This window comes from Zingiber officinale, chromosome 5B (genome assembly GCF_018446385.1).
Source record: "Zingiber officinale cultivar Zhangliang chromosome 5B, Zo_v1.1, whole genome shotgun sequence".
Taxonomy (NCBI): domain Eukaryota; kingdom Viridiplantae; phylum Streptophyta; class Magnoliopsida; order Zingiberales; family Zingiberaceae; genus Zingiber; species Zingiber officinale.
Window position 1 is genome coordinate 98,070,033 of NC_055995.1, and position 17,112 is coordinate 98,087,144.

Consider the following 17,112-nt stretch of genomic DNA (forward strand, 5'->3'; position numbering starts at 1 on the left):
CCTGCACACTTAGACACAAGGGTTAGACAACGCAAGACCTAACTTAGCTTGTTTGATCACATCAAAACACCTTGGGGTTCCAACAATCTCCCCCTTTTTGATGTGAGCAACCCAAGTTAAGTTAGGGAAAACATATGCAATAAAAACAATATATTTGCAATTAAGTCCAAAGATATTTCAATTTAAAAATTATATACCTCCCCATAGACTTAACATTTGTCTCCTCCTTTGATCACATAAAAAAATAGGGGTTCTTAAACAAGTCTAAGGTAACAAAATTTTCTATGGCAAATCTTAAAAGCAATTACTAAAAAATTTTCTAATTTTAAAAAAATTTCTAAGGCAATTTTCATAAAAAGAATTTCGAAGGCAATTAAAAAAAAATTTTAGTCAAAAAAAATATTTTAAGGTAATTTTAAAAAAATCCTAAGGTAATAAAAAAATTCTAAGTCAATTTTAAAAGATAATTTTCATAAAAAAAATTTCTAAGGTAAAAATTTCTAAATCAATTTTAAATATTTTCTAACACAAATTGAATAACTCTTTTAAAGCATTCAGTAAATTAAATTAATGCTTTTTCAGTTAGTTAATTAAATTTTTCATTTCGGTACTTGGCTTCCAAGTCATGGCGAGACACTAGGTCTTCTTGGTTATTGGAGCAACAACCACTTCCTTAGACAAAGCCGCATAAAGAAATTAGTTGTTTAATTTCCTTGTTGAAATTGCTAAGTCTAATTTTAATTTTAAATTAAACAGGTTTTTGGAACCCAGTAGAGGTTTCTACCTATAGGATTAACTAAGTATTTCCTAGGTACATAGATTTTGATATATTTCTAATTTGACTTTGATGAAATATATAATATCAATTTAAACCTCTATAATTTCTAAAAGTAGAAATATTTGAACCATTAGATTTTTTCAATCTTTCTATTTCTTCTTTTAGTTTTTCATTTTCAATTTTTCAAAATCCTCTATAAGACATGATTTTGCCAAAATTCTTTTTGTTTCTAAAATTTCATTTTCTAATTTGGTATTTTTATTTTCTAATTTATACATGAATTTTGCCATTGCCTTAATACCAAAGTAAAGTTCATCAGGGGGTAAGAGGCATACCTCACTTACCATATCAGACTTGAAGCCTGAATCTCCCCCTGCTTCGCTACTTCCATTTGAGGTCGCTCCTCCTTCATCGATGCTGGGTTCTGATGTACTTTGTCCTTCGTAGCTTGACATCAGTGCTATCCCGACATATTCTTGAATCTCGGACTCAGATGAAGAAGTATCGTCCCAAGTAGCTTTTAGGTTCTTGTGCTTCTTGGGAATCATGCCTTTGTCCTTCTTTAGTTCTGGGCAATCTTCTTTTAGGTGTCCTTCCTTTTGACACTGGTAGCAACACATCCTTCTTCTACTTATTGGATTCTTTTTATTCTGCATTTCTTTAAATTTATTAGATCTATTTTTTTTTAAATTTTCTTACCATGTATGCTTCCTGATCGTCTTTTGAATCTGACTCGGGTTCATCCTTCTTAGTTGCATTTAGTGCAATCATCTGGCTTGCTTCCTTTATTGTCCCGACACACCTGGTTTCATGTAATTCAAGAGTGGAGAATAGTTCTTCTAAAGTACTTACTTCCAGGTCTTTCGAAATGTAGTAGGCGTCGACGATGGATGTCCAATCTGAAGTTCTGGGAAATGTGTTGAGTGCGTAGCGTATTGTTTCCCGATTTGTTACCGTTTCTCCGAGGTTCTCGAGACCAGTAATCAGTTCTTTTACCTTTGCGTGTAGACTGGCTACCTTCTTACCTTTTTCCAGTCGGATGTTCATTAGCTTGTTCCGGAGGATGTCTCTTCTAGCGAGCTTCGCTTCGGACGTGCCTTCGTGGAGTTCCAGGAACTTCTCCCAGAGTTCTTTGGAAGATGAATAGCTTCCGATGCAGTTGACCTCTTGAGGCGGCAACACACTCAGCAGGTGATATTCCGCATGGTTGTTCGCTACAGACTCATTCTGCTCCTTCTTTGTCCAATGACTTTCTTCTTTTTCTTCTCCATCTTGATTCATCGGAGCTACAAAACCATACTTCATAATAAATCAAATTTCAAAATCAGTTCTTAGGAATACCTCCATACGTCGCTTCCAGTCTGCGAAGTCTCCCTCGAATTTTGGTGGAACGATGCTTGGTCCGGCCATCTTGCTGCTTCGATCGACGGTTAGTCCTCCTGAAGCGTCTGGCTCTGATACCACTTGTTGGTCCCTTTGGAGGCCGACAAGAGGGGAGGGGTGAATTGCCCTACAAAAATAAACACAAAACCTTTCTCGGATATTCAACTAATTTAAGGAACTTGTAATTAAAAAAAAACAGAGACTAAATAAACAGAATCTAAAACAGACGCAGAGGGTTTACTTGGTTTGCAATCATAGGATTGATAATCTAAGGCAAAGATGGCGCACTATCTGATTCTCCTCTGGGTGGAGTAACCTCTTACAACGTTGACAGTACAAAAGAAAATAAAGCACAGAGAAAAATGAATTACAAGTGAGATAATTTAACTGTGCAGATCAGTGCTATATTTATAGCACTGGTCGGGGCGGCCCAAAGGGGTTCCGAGCGCCCTGGGGGGATAAAATTTTATCCACCAACAATCAGATTGCGTTTGACGCGATCCTGGTCAAAATCCGGGTCCGGGCGCCCGGAATGGTTCCGGGCGCCCCGGAGGGCTCCGGGCGCCCCGGAGGGCTCCGGGCGCCCCGGAGCCCAAAGTCAACAGATGTTGACTTTTTCGTCCGGGACTTCTTCTCTGGTTTAGTCCCGTCTCAGTCCGGTTCTTCTCCTTCGGATTCGCTCGCTTGGGTGATCTCGGCTATCCGGAATAGGGCTCACCCGAACCCAAGTTCCGGCCTTCTCCTCGAGCAGCCTTCCTTCCCGGTTTCTCGTCCCTCGAACGCCGCGCACGTTCTTCTCATCCACCGGTGTACTCTTTCGCAGTCACCTCGTCCCTCGGACGCACCGAGCCCGTCAGCTCTCTCCCGTGCCGTCCTTCTCGCTAGCCGCGTCTTCCGGTCGACTTCCTGTGTTCCTAAGCTCCTGCACACTTAGACACAAGGGTTAGACAACGCAGGACCTAACATAGCTTGTTTGATCACATCAAAACACCTTGGGGTTCCAACAACTACAACCCAAAGAAGTGAGAGCATGAATAGTATTCTGAAAAGGTACGTTACTTATCAACACAAGTTTTTAGATTTTTGCAATCACTTTCAAAGATTGCTTGATGATCGTCGATATGAGGAGTTAAAAGCTGATTTTAGATCAAATACAAGTGTTCCATGTCTATTGTATCCAATTGAAATTTTAAAGCATGCATGTTGTATTTATACTCCTGAGGTATACAAGTGTTTTGAACAAGAGTGGTACAAATCTCATGATTCTATTATACAAATTTGTGAGGATGTTGGATCACATACAAAATATAAAGTTACTTCTCACAAAAAGAGTTACCATCATATAGTTACACTTTATTCATGGGGCAAAAGATTGAGTGTAGCTGTAGAAAATATGATTTTATTGGGATTTTGTGTTCTCATATTTTGAAAGTATTTACGATGAAAAATATCATGAAAATCTCAAGTGAGTATATATTGAAAAGGTGGACACGAAGAGAAAAAGATGGATACTTTGGAGTTATTGATTCAATTGCAAATAAAGGTAGTTTGAATCCAAAAACTTGTAACAGTATGCGATATAAAGAATTGAGTGGATTGTATGTTCAATTGGTTACCAAGGTAGCAGAGAGAGAAGACACTTATAAGGTTGTTAAAGATGATTTGTTGAGTATGTTTTAGATGGTGGATAAGAGGTTACAAGTTAATGAACCAACTGTCCAACACTCTATTGAAAGAGAGTTTGAAATTGATGAAGGGAACTCTCTTGGAGTCAAAGGAATTAAAACAAAGAAGAAAGCGGTTTCAGGTAAGAGATTGAAAAGTGGCTTAGATAAGATTTCAAAGAAAAGAAAAGCGACAAGGAAAAATAACCAAACTTCAACAATTGTTAAGGTTTCACCCCCTTTCTTATTAAAGTGTTGTTTATTTGTTGTCATTTCAATTGAGAAAATATATAGAATTAAATCATTCTATTTTTTTTTTGTATACCAGGCTATAGAAGAGCATTATGAAAGTATATCCAGCATGCCTAGTGTTGAAGGTTTGAGTATGGCCAAAACTCAATTTCAACTATTTTTGTCAACACAACTATCTCAGGTTCACTCTGATATTGGTTATTTTCAGACAAATGACCGGCAACGATGGTAAGAAACTAACTCTTCTAATGGACATTTAATTGTTTTATAATTTGAAAGAATTTAGAGAGTATCTAAGGAAAAAGTAGATTGGAATTAGAAATGTATTTTTTTTCTTCTTGGATTCAATGCTATTTTTTTTCTTCTTGGATTCAATGATATTTTTTTTTATAAATAGCAGGCTATCATGGTTTTCATATCTCATCAGCAACTGTTCCCTTTGCATTTCATCCTTTGCTCCATTTTGCATTTGTCCCGTGGTCACACATGGAATACATTTTGCATTTCAAGTATCTTTGTTTTTTGTAGAACAACTCACAATTACTTGTTAGTGTTGCCTTCCTAAGGTCTATAAATTACTGTTTACCAATAACTACAAGACAGTAATACAAACAATAATTTTCTTCTAAATATAGTACAACAATAGCTAATAGTGTAAGAATAAGCATCCTGCTATTTATTTAATTCTCTCGTTTTATGCTTCCTTACTGCATAAATAATCTTTAAAATGACTCCAGTAACCTCTATGTCCAATTTATGCAGCTAATGCTTAGTCTTAAAGGGTAATTTTATGATATTATGCTGTTGATTTTGAACCATATATGGCTTACATGGCTTTTCGTCTATTTTTTTTCTCTCCAAGGACATCAATTGTGTGGATGTTGCTACAATTGAATGTACGTCAACAAAAAGTGATTGATGTCAATATAAGTATATGTTTCTATTATGTTATATTAGCATGCATTGATGTATACAAAGATAATTATTTCCTAATTGTGAATATCTTATTTTTGCACATCGCAGACCGGAGGAGGGTTATTTTTACGCAACAAAGAGTGATTGATGTCTCATTTCCCTTCTAATGCATGTGAAACTGTGTTCTAGTAACTAAAACGACATTTGTAAAATATACATATTTCTTGTTATTTCGTGAACTATGAGTCCACAATTTTGGTTGTGATTGAATCGTGTTTCTCTATAATTGTTGATAAAATTTGCATAAACCGTCTTCAAATTTGTATAAATAGTTGTGTGAAAGTTAGTGATAGCAATAGTATGTAAAAAAAAAATAGCTTCTTGTTCAATTGTAATATAAAAAAATAGCACTACAGAATTCCTTTGCAGATATCGATATCTATACTAAAGAATATGTGTGGAACTAAAGTGTCTTAAAATATTGAGAATGATATTATAATTCTATTCTTCCAGATTCCTCATCTTCCTTGTCCCTATCGATCAAGTCCTATAAATTCACTAAAAGCCATTAGAAAAAATGGTCGTGTATATCAACAATATCTTTGAGATTAACAAAGAACAATTCGAGTCAATAATCTACTAATTACATGCTAAAAATCTAAATCTAATACAGACCAACCTGTGCTGGGAGGTTCTTAAACAGTGGATGAAACTGTTGCCTGCAGTACTCATTGAAAAGCAGAGTTAAGATCAAAAGTGGAATCATAAACCCTGAGACAACAGTTGATTCCTAGAAGCTAGCGAAGAGCAACACCTTATCTAAACTTGCTCCCTGGCAATCACAGTTTGCCATCGTTAGACTGAGTGGCAACATATTGGCCATTGTAGAAGTTTGTTTACAAAATGAGAACGAGTACCAATTTAGACACAAATCCAACAGAACCAGGCCTTTAAATCTTGCATTGAATTATATTGTCAATTGTTCCAGCAAGTAATGAAAGCAGTTGTAGTAGCATAAGCAGTAACATTAACAAGCCTCACAAAGCAAACGATTCAAAGTGGGAAGCAATCTCGGCAATGTGTGCTAAAGATGGCTTAGACATGGATAAGCAAAGATAATATCATAACATCATTTGTTGACATACGAAGCTAACTGAAGAATACATAACTAATATCCATCCATAAACAAAAAAAAGCACATGTCAATATCATCCATAATTATATTTCTTTATCACATTACTACTAAACCAGACCAACTAACAAACAAAACAAATATACAGCCAAAAGAAATAAGTCCACTATCACTAATATCCAGACGATAAACGGTACATTCCAATTTCTCATATTGTGTCCAAGATAAGCAATGTATTCACTTCCTACCCTCGGCTCCACTCTTGGCAACATCCTTGAATGTATATCACTGGTGTCTTCATTTAGTCTAGTATCAGACCTCACCCAATTTAACCATCCATGTTGCTTACATCAATAATATAGTCTTCCTGGGTTGTTGATTGATCTAGAGACTAGCACCAATGCTCTTAGTCCGCAGTACCTGCATTGTATATTTTCAAATTTGGTATGGTCGATGCTGCTGTTACTTGATGATGCCATTCAACAATAACCTAAAAAATAAAATTCAACAAAATTAGAGCTAATTAAGAGAACCCCATCAGAGTCCGAAATTAGACAAATTGAATCTTCAAAGTAAAGGAAAAAGTATCATCTAATTTATGTGCAACTTATAATGATGTACCTCATTATGTGTGAGCATGCTAGACAAATTATGTCCCTTTGACTGCTAGCGTTTTCTTAGTTAAATGTTTACAAAATGAATCTAAAAGGAAGATTCTTTATTTATGTTGTAGTTTTTTCAAATTTGTCTTTATGCATCAACATGTTTTCCATATGAAGCTAAAATATAATTACATAATTGATTGTAATGGAATAAATCACACTTCATATTGGTAGAAAGAGAAAGTGCAAATTGGCACAAAAAACAGATACAGAAACATACTGATTCAAGATTTAAGAACACAACACATACCTGAAAGACCACACAGTACAAATAAAAAACACAGATTCCATCAGAAGCATAAACAAAAGCACAGACAAAAATAAAATAAAAAACAAAATGATCTCAACCATTAACGTGCAAAAAATCGGGTAAAGAACTTGAAAAAAGTTTGAATTTGCTAGAACCATCATACCTGAAAGACCAACGATCCAGAGATTCCACCAGAAGGGATGTGAAGAATTCGCCCGGAGATTGCACAGGGCGGGGACGCGATTTGCATAATCTTCGTCGAGGAAAGTCAGAGACGAAGCTGGAGGTCCTGGATGCCTTTGGGAGGGGAGGTCATCGACTTCGGAAGGGGATGTCGATGGTGCTGCCTTCTCTCGTCGAAGGTGGGGTGCTGCTTGCTCTCTTCGAAGGTGGGAAAGAGTCGCGTCGAAGGTGGGAAGGGGTAGGGAGTCATCTCGATGGTGCTAGCTGTTGTCGTCGACAGTTGGAAGACGATGAGATTTCACACCGACAGGCCTTCGGACTGTCAACCGTGGGAACAGGGGCGGATCCAGGATTTTAAAACTGGGGAGGCCGTATATTAAATGACGAGACTGAATATTAAATAACGAAAATAATTATTAAACATATTATATTATAATATTCTTTTCAAATTTTCATGAATATTAAATATTTAGTTAAATATATTATATTATAATGATCTTTTCAAATTTACTGTATATTTAGTTAGAATGTGAAATATAAAGAAAAAAAATATTTAGTTAGAATATGAAATATAAAGGAAAAAAAAAATAAAATTCAATCCAACAAGATTTGAACTTAAGAAGCATGTTTAAAGAAAACATACTCTTACCATTAGACCAACCATACACAACTAAATCTAATGGGGTCAAATAATATATATATTAATAATAAAAACAATCTATATAAAAATAATAATATTTAAAAATTTTGGGGGGTCCGTGGCCCCCTCGGTCCTAACGTAAATTCGCCTCTGCGTGGGAAGGAGAAAGGGTTAACGCACAGAGAGGGCTTTCATCGCGAAATTGTTTCTCGCAAAAGAGGTTTTCGGCGACAAGTCACTTTCGCCTATGGCGTCACGTGTTTCTCATGAGAAACACTATTTAACTTTGTCGTTATCTGTGTGGGACATAGGGACAGATAGATTTTCAGGACAAAAGATTTTAACTGCCATCCACCCTTATGCATATTCTTGATCTTATCAACCAGACACCTGAAATTCAATTAATATTAGAACACCTTTCCAAATTGTATTTTATCATTAAAGTATCTTCCTTTTGTTAATAATTGAGTAATTTAAATATTCATTTCTCTATCTCCTTGAGACAGTTAATATATTCAGACTGTTCAATTGCCAAGCATTGGTGAAGTGTTGCTTTCAGAAGTTGCAATGCTGATCAGAACCAACTTTATTTGTTAAAATGCATTTACTTCCAATAATTAATCTGTCCTGCTACCAAAGGCACTGTACTGTTCAAAATAAATGAAAAGTTGGTGAATTGTTTTTGTTATCATATATATATTATGTCTTCATATAATATGATGGGAATTATGGTGGATTAGATTATTTGGAAGCTATAGATGATTGGTTTACATTACACGACTGAAATACACAATCATGCGTTTAATAGCCTTTTTTTTTTAAAAAAAAATTAATCAAGCATTTACTAGTCACAATCAATTGTGCTAGATATGGTGTTCCTTCACACAAGTCTCAATTTGACATTTGTTCTTTATAAAACTATTTAAAAATGAAAAGAATTGTTTTTCACATTATCCTTGTTAAGCTTTTGTTGGTCACCAACCCAACACTACATTTCCTTTCTCAATCATTATTACCAATAATCAATTAATTAAATACGACAATAATCATGTTGTATTTATCTTTTAGCATGAGAATGAAACCTATCCGACTATTATGTTATCGGCGGATCTATTACAAACCGTAAGGTCAATGGTCTCCCTTAGGTGATCAAAAAGGCAAATGATTGTAGCCAATGTTCAAGATTCATGGTGGTTTGGTTCCATCATGACTAAGTGGAAGACAATTCGAGTGAACGATCTAGTTCTCTTATCCAAATCACCAAATCAAGCGAATGATCTAGTATTATGATGTTTAAGTTAGTATTGGTTTGCAAGATTTTAGGGACGGAATCAGGATTTTATTCCTAAGAGAGCTAAATTTAAAATAAATAATTATTTTTTATATATATAAAAAATTTTATTCATAAAAAAACCTTAATGTATCATATTATATAAATAGTCTTTCTTATCATACTGTATAAAGAGAATAATCATATAAGACATAAAAATATAATAAATTAAGTTTATTGATATTGTATTTTACTTTATGAGGCTTCTTATTAAACTCATCTCAACTAGTTGGAAAATATTTCGGATTTTAGAATTTGGGCTAAATTTGATGTCATGAGTATAGAGAAGAGGACAAATTGGGATAATTAAAAAATTTATAATGAGCTTTAAATATTTAAACTAGATAGTATACCAAAATAAGGAGGGGTTGGTCTGGGTTAAGGCTTTAGCCCCCTCTTATGTGTGTCGCCTTTGAAAGATTGTACTTCTCCTCTAGTGATTTAGTTGGCGATATATAGAGATCGTCATTTTAGTCCTCAAAGCACCCCATTCGGACAATCAAACTTGATCAACCTGGTCATAGCTTAAGAGCAAGATTGCGCCTATGCTCTCTTTCGGTCAAGACATTTAATGCAATGCGATATTGATGATATGTACATTACATGAAATGATTGCATTTTATGATCTAGCGATTCAATTGCACAATGAATGTGGTCTCCTTGGATAGTGGATTTAAGGGTGTGATTATAGCTTGGAGTTAGGAGGGAGGTAATATGGTGCAAATTGATTTACTCGTCCTATCCAAACGGCTGGAGTGGTAGGGCTAGACTTCAGAGTTATTATAGATAGTGTTAAAAATAGGCACTAGGAGGTAGGCGGACGGTTACCCATTGCCAACTGATCAACTTAACATATCAAATCGATCAACTGATTGATTCGATAGGATTTTGTTTGTCGTAGTCAATCAATTAGAAGTATTTAATCGATCCATCAAGTGATTCGATAGATATTTTCTTAAAAAAAAAAAATTAAGGCTCCCGCTTAAGCGGTGCCTAGCCACCTAGGCGGCCACCTAATATGGCGATGTCTACTGATGTTGCCGTGGCAAAAGGTGGCCCGTTGGACAATTGCCCACCGCCTAAGGGGCATCTTTTAAAACACAGATTACAAGTCTTAACAATGAATGTTTCCCATAAAATAGGATCATGCACGCTTTCATTGTTAATTTTGATCATGAAGATTTGTTCAGGCACATTTATAATATAAATACAATTAATTTGCATTAATACAAATATAATTTCAATCATACAATAAATATTTTCATAAAAGAATAATATAAATATCAAAATATTATATATAAATTTAAACAAATAATTATTATATTTTTTATCTATTAATTAATTTAAATACTCATAAATATTCCATATATTAATTACTTTAAATACTCATAAATACTCTACTATTCTACAAGTATCTACTTCCTTTTCGTAAGCCAATTTATGCGGTAAATAGTTTAAATAATAATATAAATTTAAACTATGAACTCAATAATCAAACCCAAATTTATAAAAAAAATAAACTATATATATTTTTTTATAAGCTAAGTATCATGTTCTTACAATCCTATTATTTCTAAAGATGATCAATTCAATTTCAATTTCGTATAAATTTTCTACTGGCCACCTTAAATATAATATAAATATAATATGCACTGAACGAGATTCAAATCCTCATTGTTAGGTGATTAAATACGATTATCTTATTAAATAATTTAAACAGTACAAAGATTAGCTCTAAGCTGATCGTCATCACTGTCTTGGCGGAGCGTGTTGGTCAAAAGACAGCAGATCCGCAGCCCATCAAATTGCCGTGCTGCATCACCCGTCTGCTAACTGCTTTGGTCTTTCCCAACCTTCGGCTTCAATCCTACGCCTTCGATTTCCTTTATTTATTATTTTTTTTTAATTTCTTTAAAAGAAAATTACTGTTTATTATGTAAAAGAAAATATCTGTTTCTACTGCTCAATTCGATGGCGTCCGCCGAAGGATAAATAGACGGGATCGATCTGCGAGCGTGCGTATATATTGACCAGAAGAAGCTTAATTTTTAGCAATCGAATGGCAAGCTCTCTTTCTTGAGGCTTTCCTGGCAATTTCCTCCTCGCCCTCCTCCTCCTCCTCTTCTTTTGGATCCGATCTCAAACGGCCTCTCCATGGCACTACCGGAATGAGCCGCGTCTCCAAGGGCTTGCACTCGGCGTTGCTTCTCCGGCGGGGGACGGGCCTCGCTGGCGGAGGACGGTTTGCGGCGGATGGCGACAGCTTGGAGCTGGATCTCTTCTCCGCCACCCGCTTCGCTGGTCCTCCGCTCGGATCTGGACCTGGATCTGAGACCCTCGAAGGTATTGATTGGTACTTTATTTGTAGTTGTTGCTCCCTCCCCCTTTGCGCGTCTATGCTACAATTGACCATTCTTTCCCTCCTCTTTATTTTCTCCTGCAGGTTCGCTTGTAGAATTTAGCAAGTCTGTTTCGCAAGCCAGGGTAGGGAGGAGCGGCATGGATGATCTACTGGATGCTGAGCTCGGGAAGCACGATTATGATTGGTATGCTGCAATTTAACGCTTTTTGAAGTTTCGTTGGTAGTTTCGTGACTATTTCTGATCATTGATGAGGAGAATTGCAGTTTCTTTCGTTAAGTGGCTACCTATGCCGTTATGGATAGTTCGTGGGATCAATCGATTATGATGCAGATCAATATATTTGATATAGGATTGACGAGCCTAATGTGTGTTGTGCCAATAAATTGAAAACAAAGCTCGAATAATCTGAAATTTGTTTCAATTTGACCAAAGTCTCGATTAAAATCTGATGGTTTGATTGATTTCCTCCAGAATGTGGAAGAGCAATAATGTCGGTATAGGTATTACTACATCTGCTATTAGGAAGTTTTGGGCAAGATCATGGCGTCTTGCATCTTCCTATGATCCTCTTAAGGGAATTAGTCTTTGGAAAATCCTAACTCTAAATGAGGTGCATTACTACTATGTTAATTGGAGAAAGAGGATGTTATCTTGCTATATCCCCAAGAGACACTATTACACGGTATATATAATTCTCATTATAAAACTCTAGACCAATAGTACCAGCGTGGGACTAAACCTATCACACTCAACAACTTATAACTCTAATACCGCTAACACATAAATGGTATTATAATTTACTGGCCTCGTGATAACACAACTCATCTAATTGAACCAGTGAGAAACTACTCTGTTCTGAGGGGAAAAGAAGAATCAAGGAACCTTTCAATAACAAACACCTGTTTAGTTTAGTGATAAGTGAGATCCTTAGCGCTTCTGGGAAAAGGAGTGGTTCGAATCAACATAATGGCACTGTTGGGAGCTGTTTGGTAACATCCAATATGGTTTGGGAACATCTCGTGGTCAAGAAGACAAGAACAAGAAAAAGGGGAGCCTTTCAACACTTGTGTTGCACTAACTAGTAAACATAACTTTCATATCCTTGCAATTGGTTTTAGGAATTTTCTTTTGTTTAAGCTGGACTTTCAACTTTTTTTTTTCTTTTGCTATGAAGGAAAAAAAGAAAGTTTAGATGATGCACAATTCCATGAAGAACAGTCTGTTCTGTTTTTCTTGATTACAAACATTCAAAGGGCTGCCAATTCTACTAATAGGATCTCCATTTAATCTTTTATATGGCACACCCTCATATAGCTAATTTGTTTGAGATGAAAAGTTGAGACGACATACTATCACTAATACTGCATGATACTAATTTGTTTGTGATGGGAACAATATATTTTACATTTACAATTGAATTATATGAATTACAATTATATTTCTCTGCTTATTTTTACTCTTTTTTTTTCCTTTGATATCATGAATAAACAACTTTCACAAATTGAATGTTAACAGGCTTCTAACTCCACCTGGAACTCCTCAAGCTGCTCCTCTGGTTTCTCGCGAGAGCCAAGTACCTGCTGCCCCAGCAAAGCGTACTGTTGTTAGATCTGCCTCAACTACTAGAGCATCTAGGGTTAGTGATTGGTAACATATCATCATATAAATTGCAATTCATTTTAATTGTCATTCTTCTTTTCTTAGTTTCGTTACAGTTTTTTCTTATATTAAAAATACAACCATCTGTTAATATGGTTTGTTTTGTTAAGATATATAGCAGACCTAGGATGTGCACCTTCGTTTATATCAAATAAAAATTTCTTTGAAAGAGGCACTTCTGAAGATAATTGCTATACTTGAATTAATTGAAAATTTATTGTTAGCCCTTTACTATGAATCTAACCTTATGTTTGATTATCTCAATGACCATGATTTGAAAACAATTTCAGCATAAGTGAATTTTCATGCTGATTTATTTGGAATAATAATTTATTTTAATCATACCCTTCTGATGAAAAGTTCTTGTTACTTTCCAAGGGTGTAGTGCAATAGTTTGTAGTGGGATAAATCATTCTTTTGTGGGTTTTAGAAGACTTTTTGACATGCAAGTTCTCTGTAGAGGAAGTCTTTACATATATGGAAATACCTAATATGATTTGGCAGAGAGTGACTGCTGAGACAATGGCTCAGACAAGTTGCTTTTCTTGGTAAACATTTAGCATAGGCAGGAATGAACCAAATTGCACATTGAAATGGGAAAAATGTAATTGGGTAGACATATCACATGTCCTAAATGGATTTAAGTATATATTTTGAAGAATGAATCTTTTTTTGGTAGAGTTGGTTTGATTCTTTGTAAGCACTCTGAAGTTGTGTGCTCAATGTAGAGAGGTTGCTAGTTGACTAGTCCTGAGAAGCTTGTTATCCCTATTTAATTAACATTGTCAGTTCAAAAACATGGTTTGTAGATCAAAGTTAATAATAGCTCAATGTTGTTGAATATGAGGGATGTGTATAACAAAGGCATGGAAGGATTGTTTGAAAATATAATTCAAAAAAGGTGCCATTGGTAAATGGATTATATTTGCATTCTTAATAATGAGGAGGTTTTCAATAACATTGATTTAGTTCTTAAGAACTCTAAATTAAACATGCTTAGTACTTCATTAATGACCTTCCCAGTGGCTTTGTACTTTGAACTTTAAGCATGGTTGGTATGCTTTAAAATAATATTCCTCTCATAGGTGTGTGGTTCTAGGAGAAACTACTAAAGTTGATGGGTTTGTAAGGGTAGATAGCTTCTATAAGCTGCATCTCTTGGTATGCTTCCAGGAAACTAGGGGCAGAATGAACCAAATCACACATTGAAATGGGGAAAATATGATTGGATCATAGATATAATATGCTTTAAATGGATTATATATTCGTAACAGGGTACCTTCTCTGGAATTGGTTCAACTCTTAAGGATGCTTAGTGTGAATGGTGACCTTCCCAGAAGCTGATACTTTGGAGATTTTATACCATTAGACAGTCACAAGACTGATATTATAAACTGTTAGCCAAAGCAGACACTTTCTTGACAGTGCTTGAGGGTGAAGCATATCTCAAGAAATTAATGATTGGTAATTCTGCAGTGTATGACATGATGGTAAAAGAGGGAACAATAACTTCTATTGTTTCATAGAATTTAAAGAAAAACAAGCAAACAAACTCATAAGGAAAAATGGGGATACAGAACTGGAACCTTGTTTTTGGAATTCTCTTTAGCCATGTGATTTATATTATGAATATTGTTCAACTTCCTTGGTGCATTTTTGTTTGCAACTTCCTTGGTGCATTTTTGTTTGCAATTCCAACCTTTCTGGAGGAGATTTGTTGATCGTCAATACTTTTCTTCAACTTACCGTTTCAGCTTTCTGCTTCACAAACGGAGAACAACCATTCTGTACGACCAACCAGAAGTAGTTCTGTCACCCGTGCTTCTGTTTCATCAAACTATTTATCCAATCATAATCGTACCTCAGTCCTGAACACTAGCTCTGCCTCTGTCACCTCTAGACCATCAACCCCTAGCAAGCGGCCAGTTACTCCATCAGGAAAGGCACCACCTCTAACATCTTGTTCTGTGCCAACACGTTCATCCACTCCTGTAAAAACTAGATCCACCTATGGTTCTCCAGTTGTTAAATCTGAAACATCACGCAGTTCTAGGCCTGCAACTCCAACCAGGTCTCAAATTTCTACTAATACAAACTTGATCAATACTTCTGTTATATCCTCTTCAAGTTCCCGACCATCAACACCCACTAGACAACCCATTGTTCGATCAACACCATCAGCCCCAGCAGCGGCTGGGCGGTCCCCTTCTGTTGGGAGGCTTCCATCTAGCATTAGCCGTACTCCATCTTCAACTTCCCGTCCGAGCTCTCCAAGCCCACGGCCTCGGCCACTAGTAAATTCAGCATCTTCTTCTCGTCCCAGCTCGCCAAATCGACCTCGAGCTCCATTGGCTTCAGCATCCTCTCGTCCCAGCTCTCCTAACCCACGACTGCGTGCTCCAGTTCAGCCAATTGATCTCCCAGATTTTCCAAATGATGCCCCACCAAACCTCAGGACGAAGTTGCCTGATCGTCCTCTATCAGCTGGGAGGACACGACCTGGAATGGCGCTTACTGTCCAAGCAAATTTGAAATCTGAACCTGTTGTTCCTTCAAGTTCAAACAGGAGGATTTCTTTACCAGTGGTCTCTCGGAGTAAGTTCCCAGAAAATCAACCCAAGGCGCTATCCTACAGCAATGGACACTACAATTCACTAGAGAACCAAAAGCCTGTGCTATCAGAAGCCGGACTTCGCCGGAGTCCTAAACCAGCTTTATCTACAGAAAGTACTGGATTCGGAAGAACAATATCAAAGAAGTCACTGGACATGGCTATTAAGCATATGGTATGATATTCATGTGTTCATGACCATTTATATCCTTAGCATAAAATTTCCTTTTGAGATCGTAAACAAAGGTGTAGGTCATATATGCCATACAGATTTACTCTGCTAAGAGCCACTTCTTTTTCCGGGTGTAGGACATTCGACAAAGCTTGGGAGGCATTCGTGGTGCATCAATCTTTCCTCATAGCATTCGTTCTACAGTTCCCAAGAATCGGATTATTAGATCATCTGAGGCCATTGTTCCTGTCAGTAATGACGAAAGCTTTACTGAAAATGGTAGTTATGATGGCGCTATCTCAGTGGATTCCCATGTAACAGGATCACACAACTTAAACTCTACCAATAAGACTCCACATAGGGAAAATCTTATGATCATGGAGCAAATGAATGACCTAGATCTCTATGGTAGCTATAGATATGATGCAATGTTGATGAAAGAGGACTTGAAGAATACAAGTTGGCTTCTAAGCACGGATGACAAATCTGATCAAGGGTCACTGTTTGATCACAGGTTTGAGCCGCTTCCTGAACTTTTTGATCCCCTACTATAACAATTCAGTTCATTGTCAGTCAATGGTGTTATCCGCGACTCAGTGTACTCTGTTCTGTTTTACCCGTGCAATCTGTTTCTTGAAAGCTTGTTTTTTCTTGTCCACCACCGGCTGTTGATGTTGATGCATGTTTTATCCAATTGATGTTAACAGACCAAAATATCTGATTCAATCTACAATATTGTAATACATTTTCCTTTTGTTCTTTATAATTTTTTTTTGATAAATTTTACCGGAATTGTATGTCTGCATTAGTGGTTAAATGAACATTACACTGGCACTTGAGAACTTCTCAATGTATGGACCTCATATTTAGCTTAGGCTTCAGGGTTTAGAGCTCAATGTCAATGGGTTGAACACATTGGCAATGACCAATGGATAGATTTCGGTTGTTGAGGATAGTAAAATTTACAACTATCAACTGCAGGATTATTTTGTTAGAATCTTTCTGTGTGTTTATGCAATGTCTTTGAGTATTCAAAAAGTACTTTTTTAACGGTGCCATGATCTTGTGTATCGTCTGGATGATATGCTAAAATTAAATAATATAATTCTTGCAATCAT

At 36.1% G+C, this 17,112-nt stretch overlaps 1 protein-coding gene across 1 annotated transcript; it reads left to right on the forward strand.

Moving 5' to 3' along the window:
* Nucleotides 1–11,204: 11,204 nt before the first annotated feature.
* LOC121985142 (flocculation protein FLO11-like) lies at nt 11,205–16,739 on the forward strand. The gene is made up of 5 exons (XM_042538432.1): nt 11,205–11,532; nt 11,633–11,735; nt 13,068–13,188; nt 14,966–15,997; nt 16,132–16,739. Exons 1-5 carry the CDS (start codon nt 11,358–11,360, stop codon nt 16,546–16,548), a joined length of 1,848 nt encoding a protein of 615 aa, XP_042394366.1. The 5' UTR covers nt 11,205–11,357; the 3' UTR covers nt 16,549–16,739.
* Nucleotides 16,740–17,112: the final 373 nt, after the last annotated feature.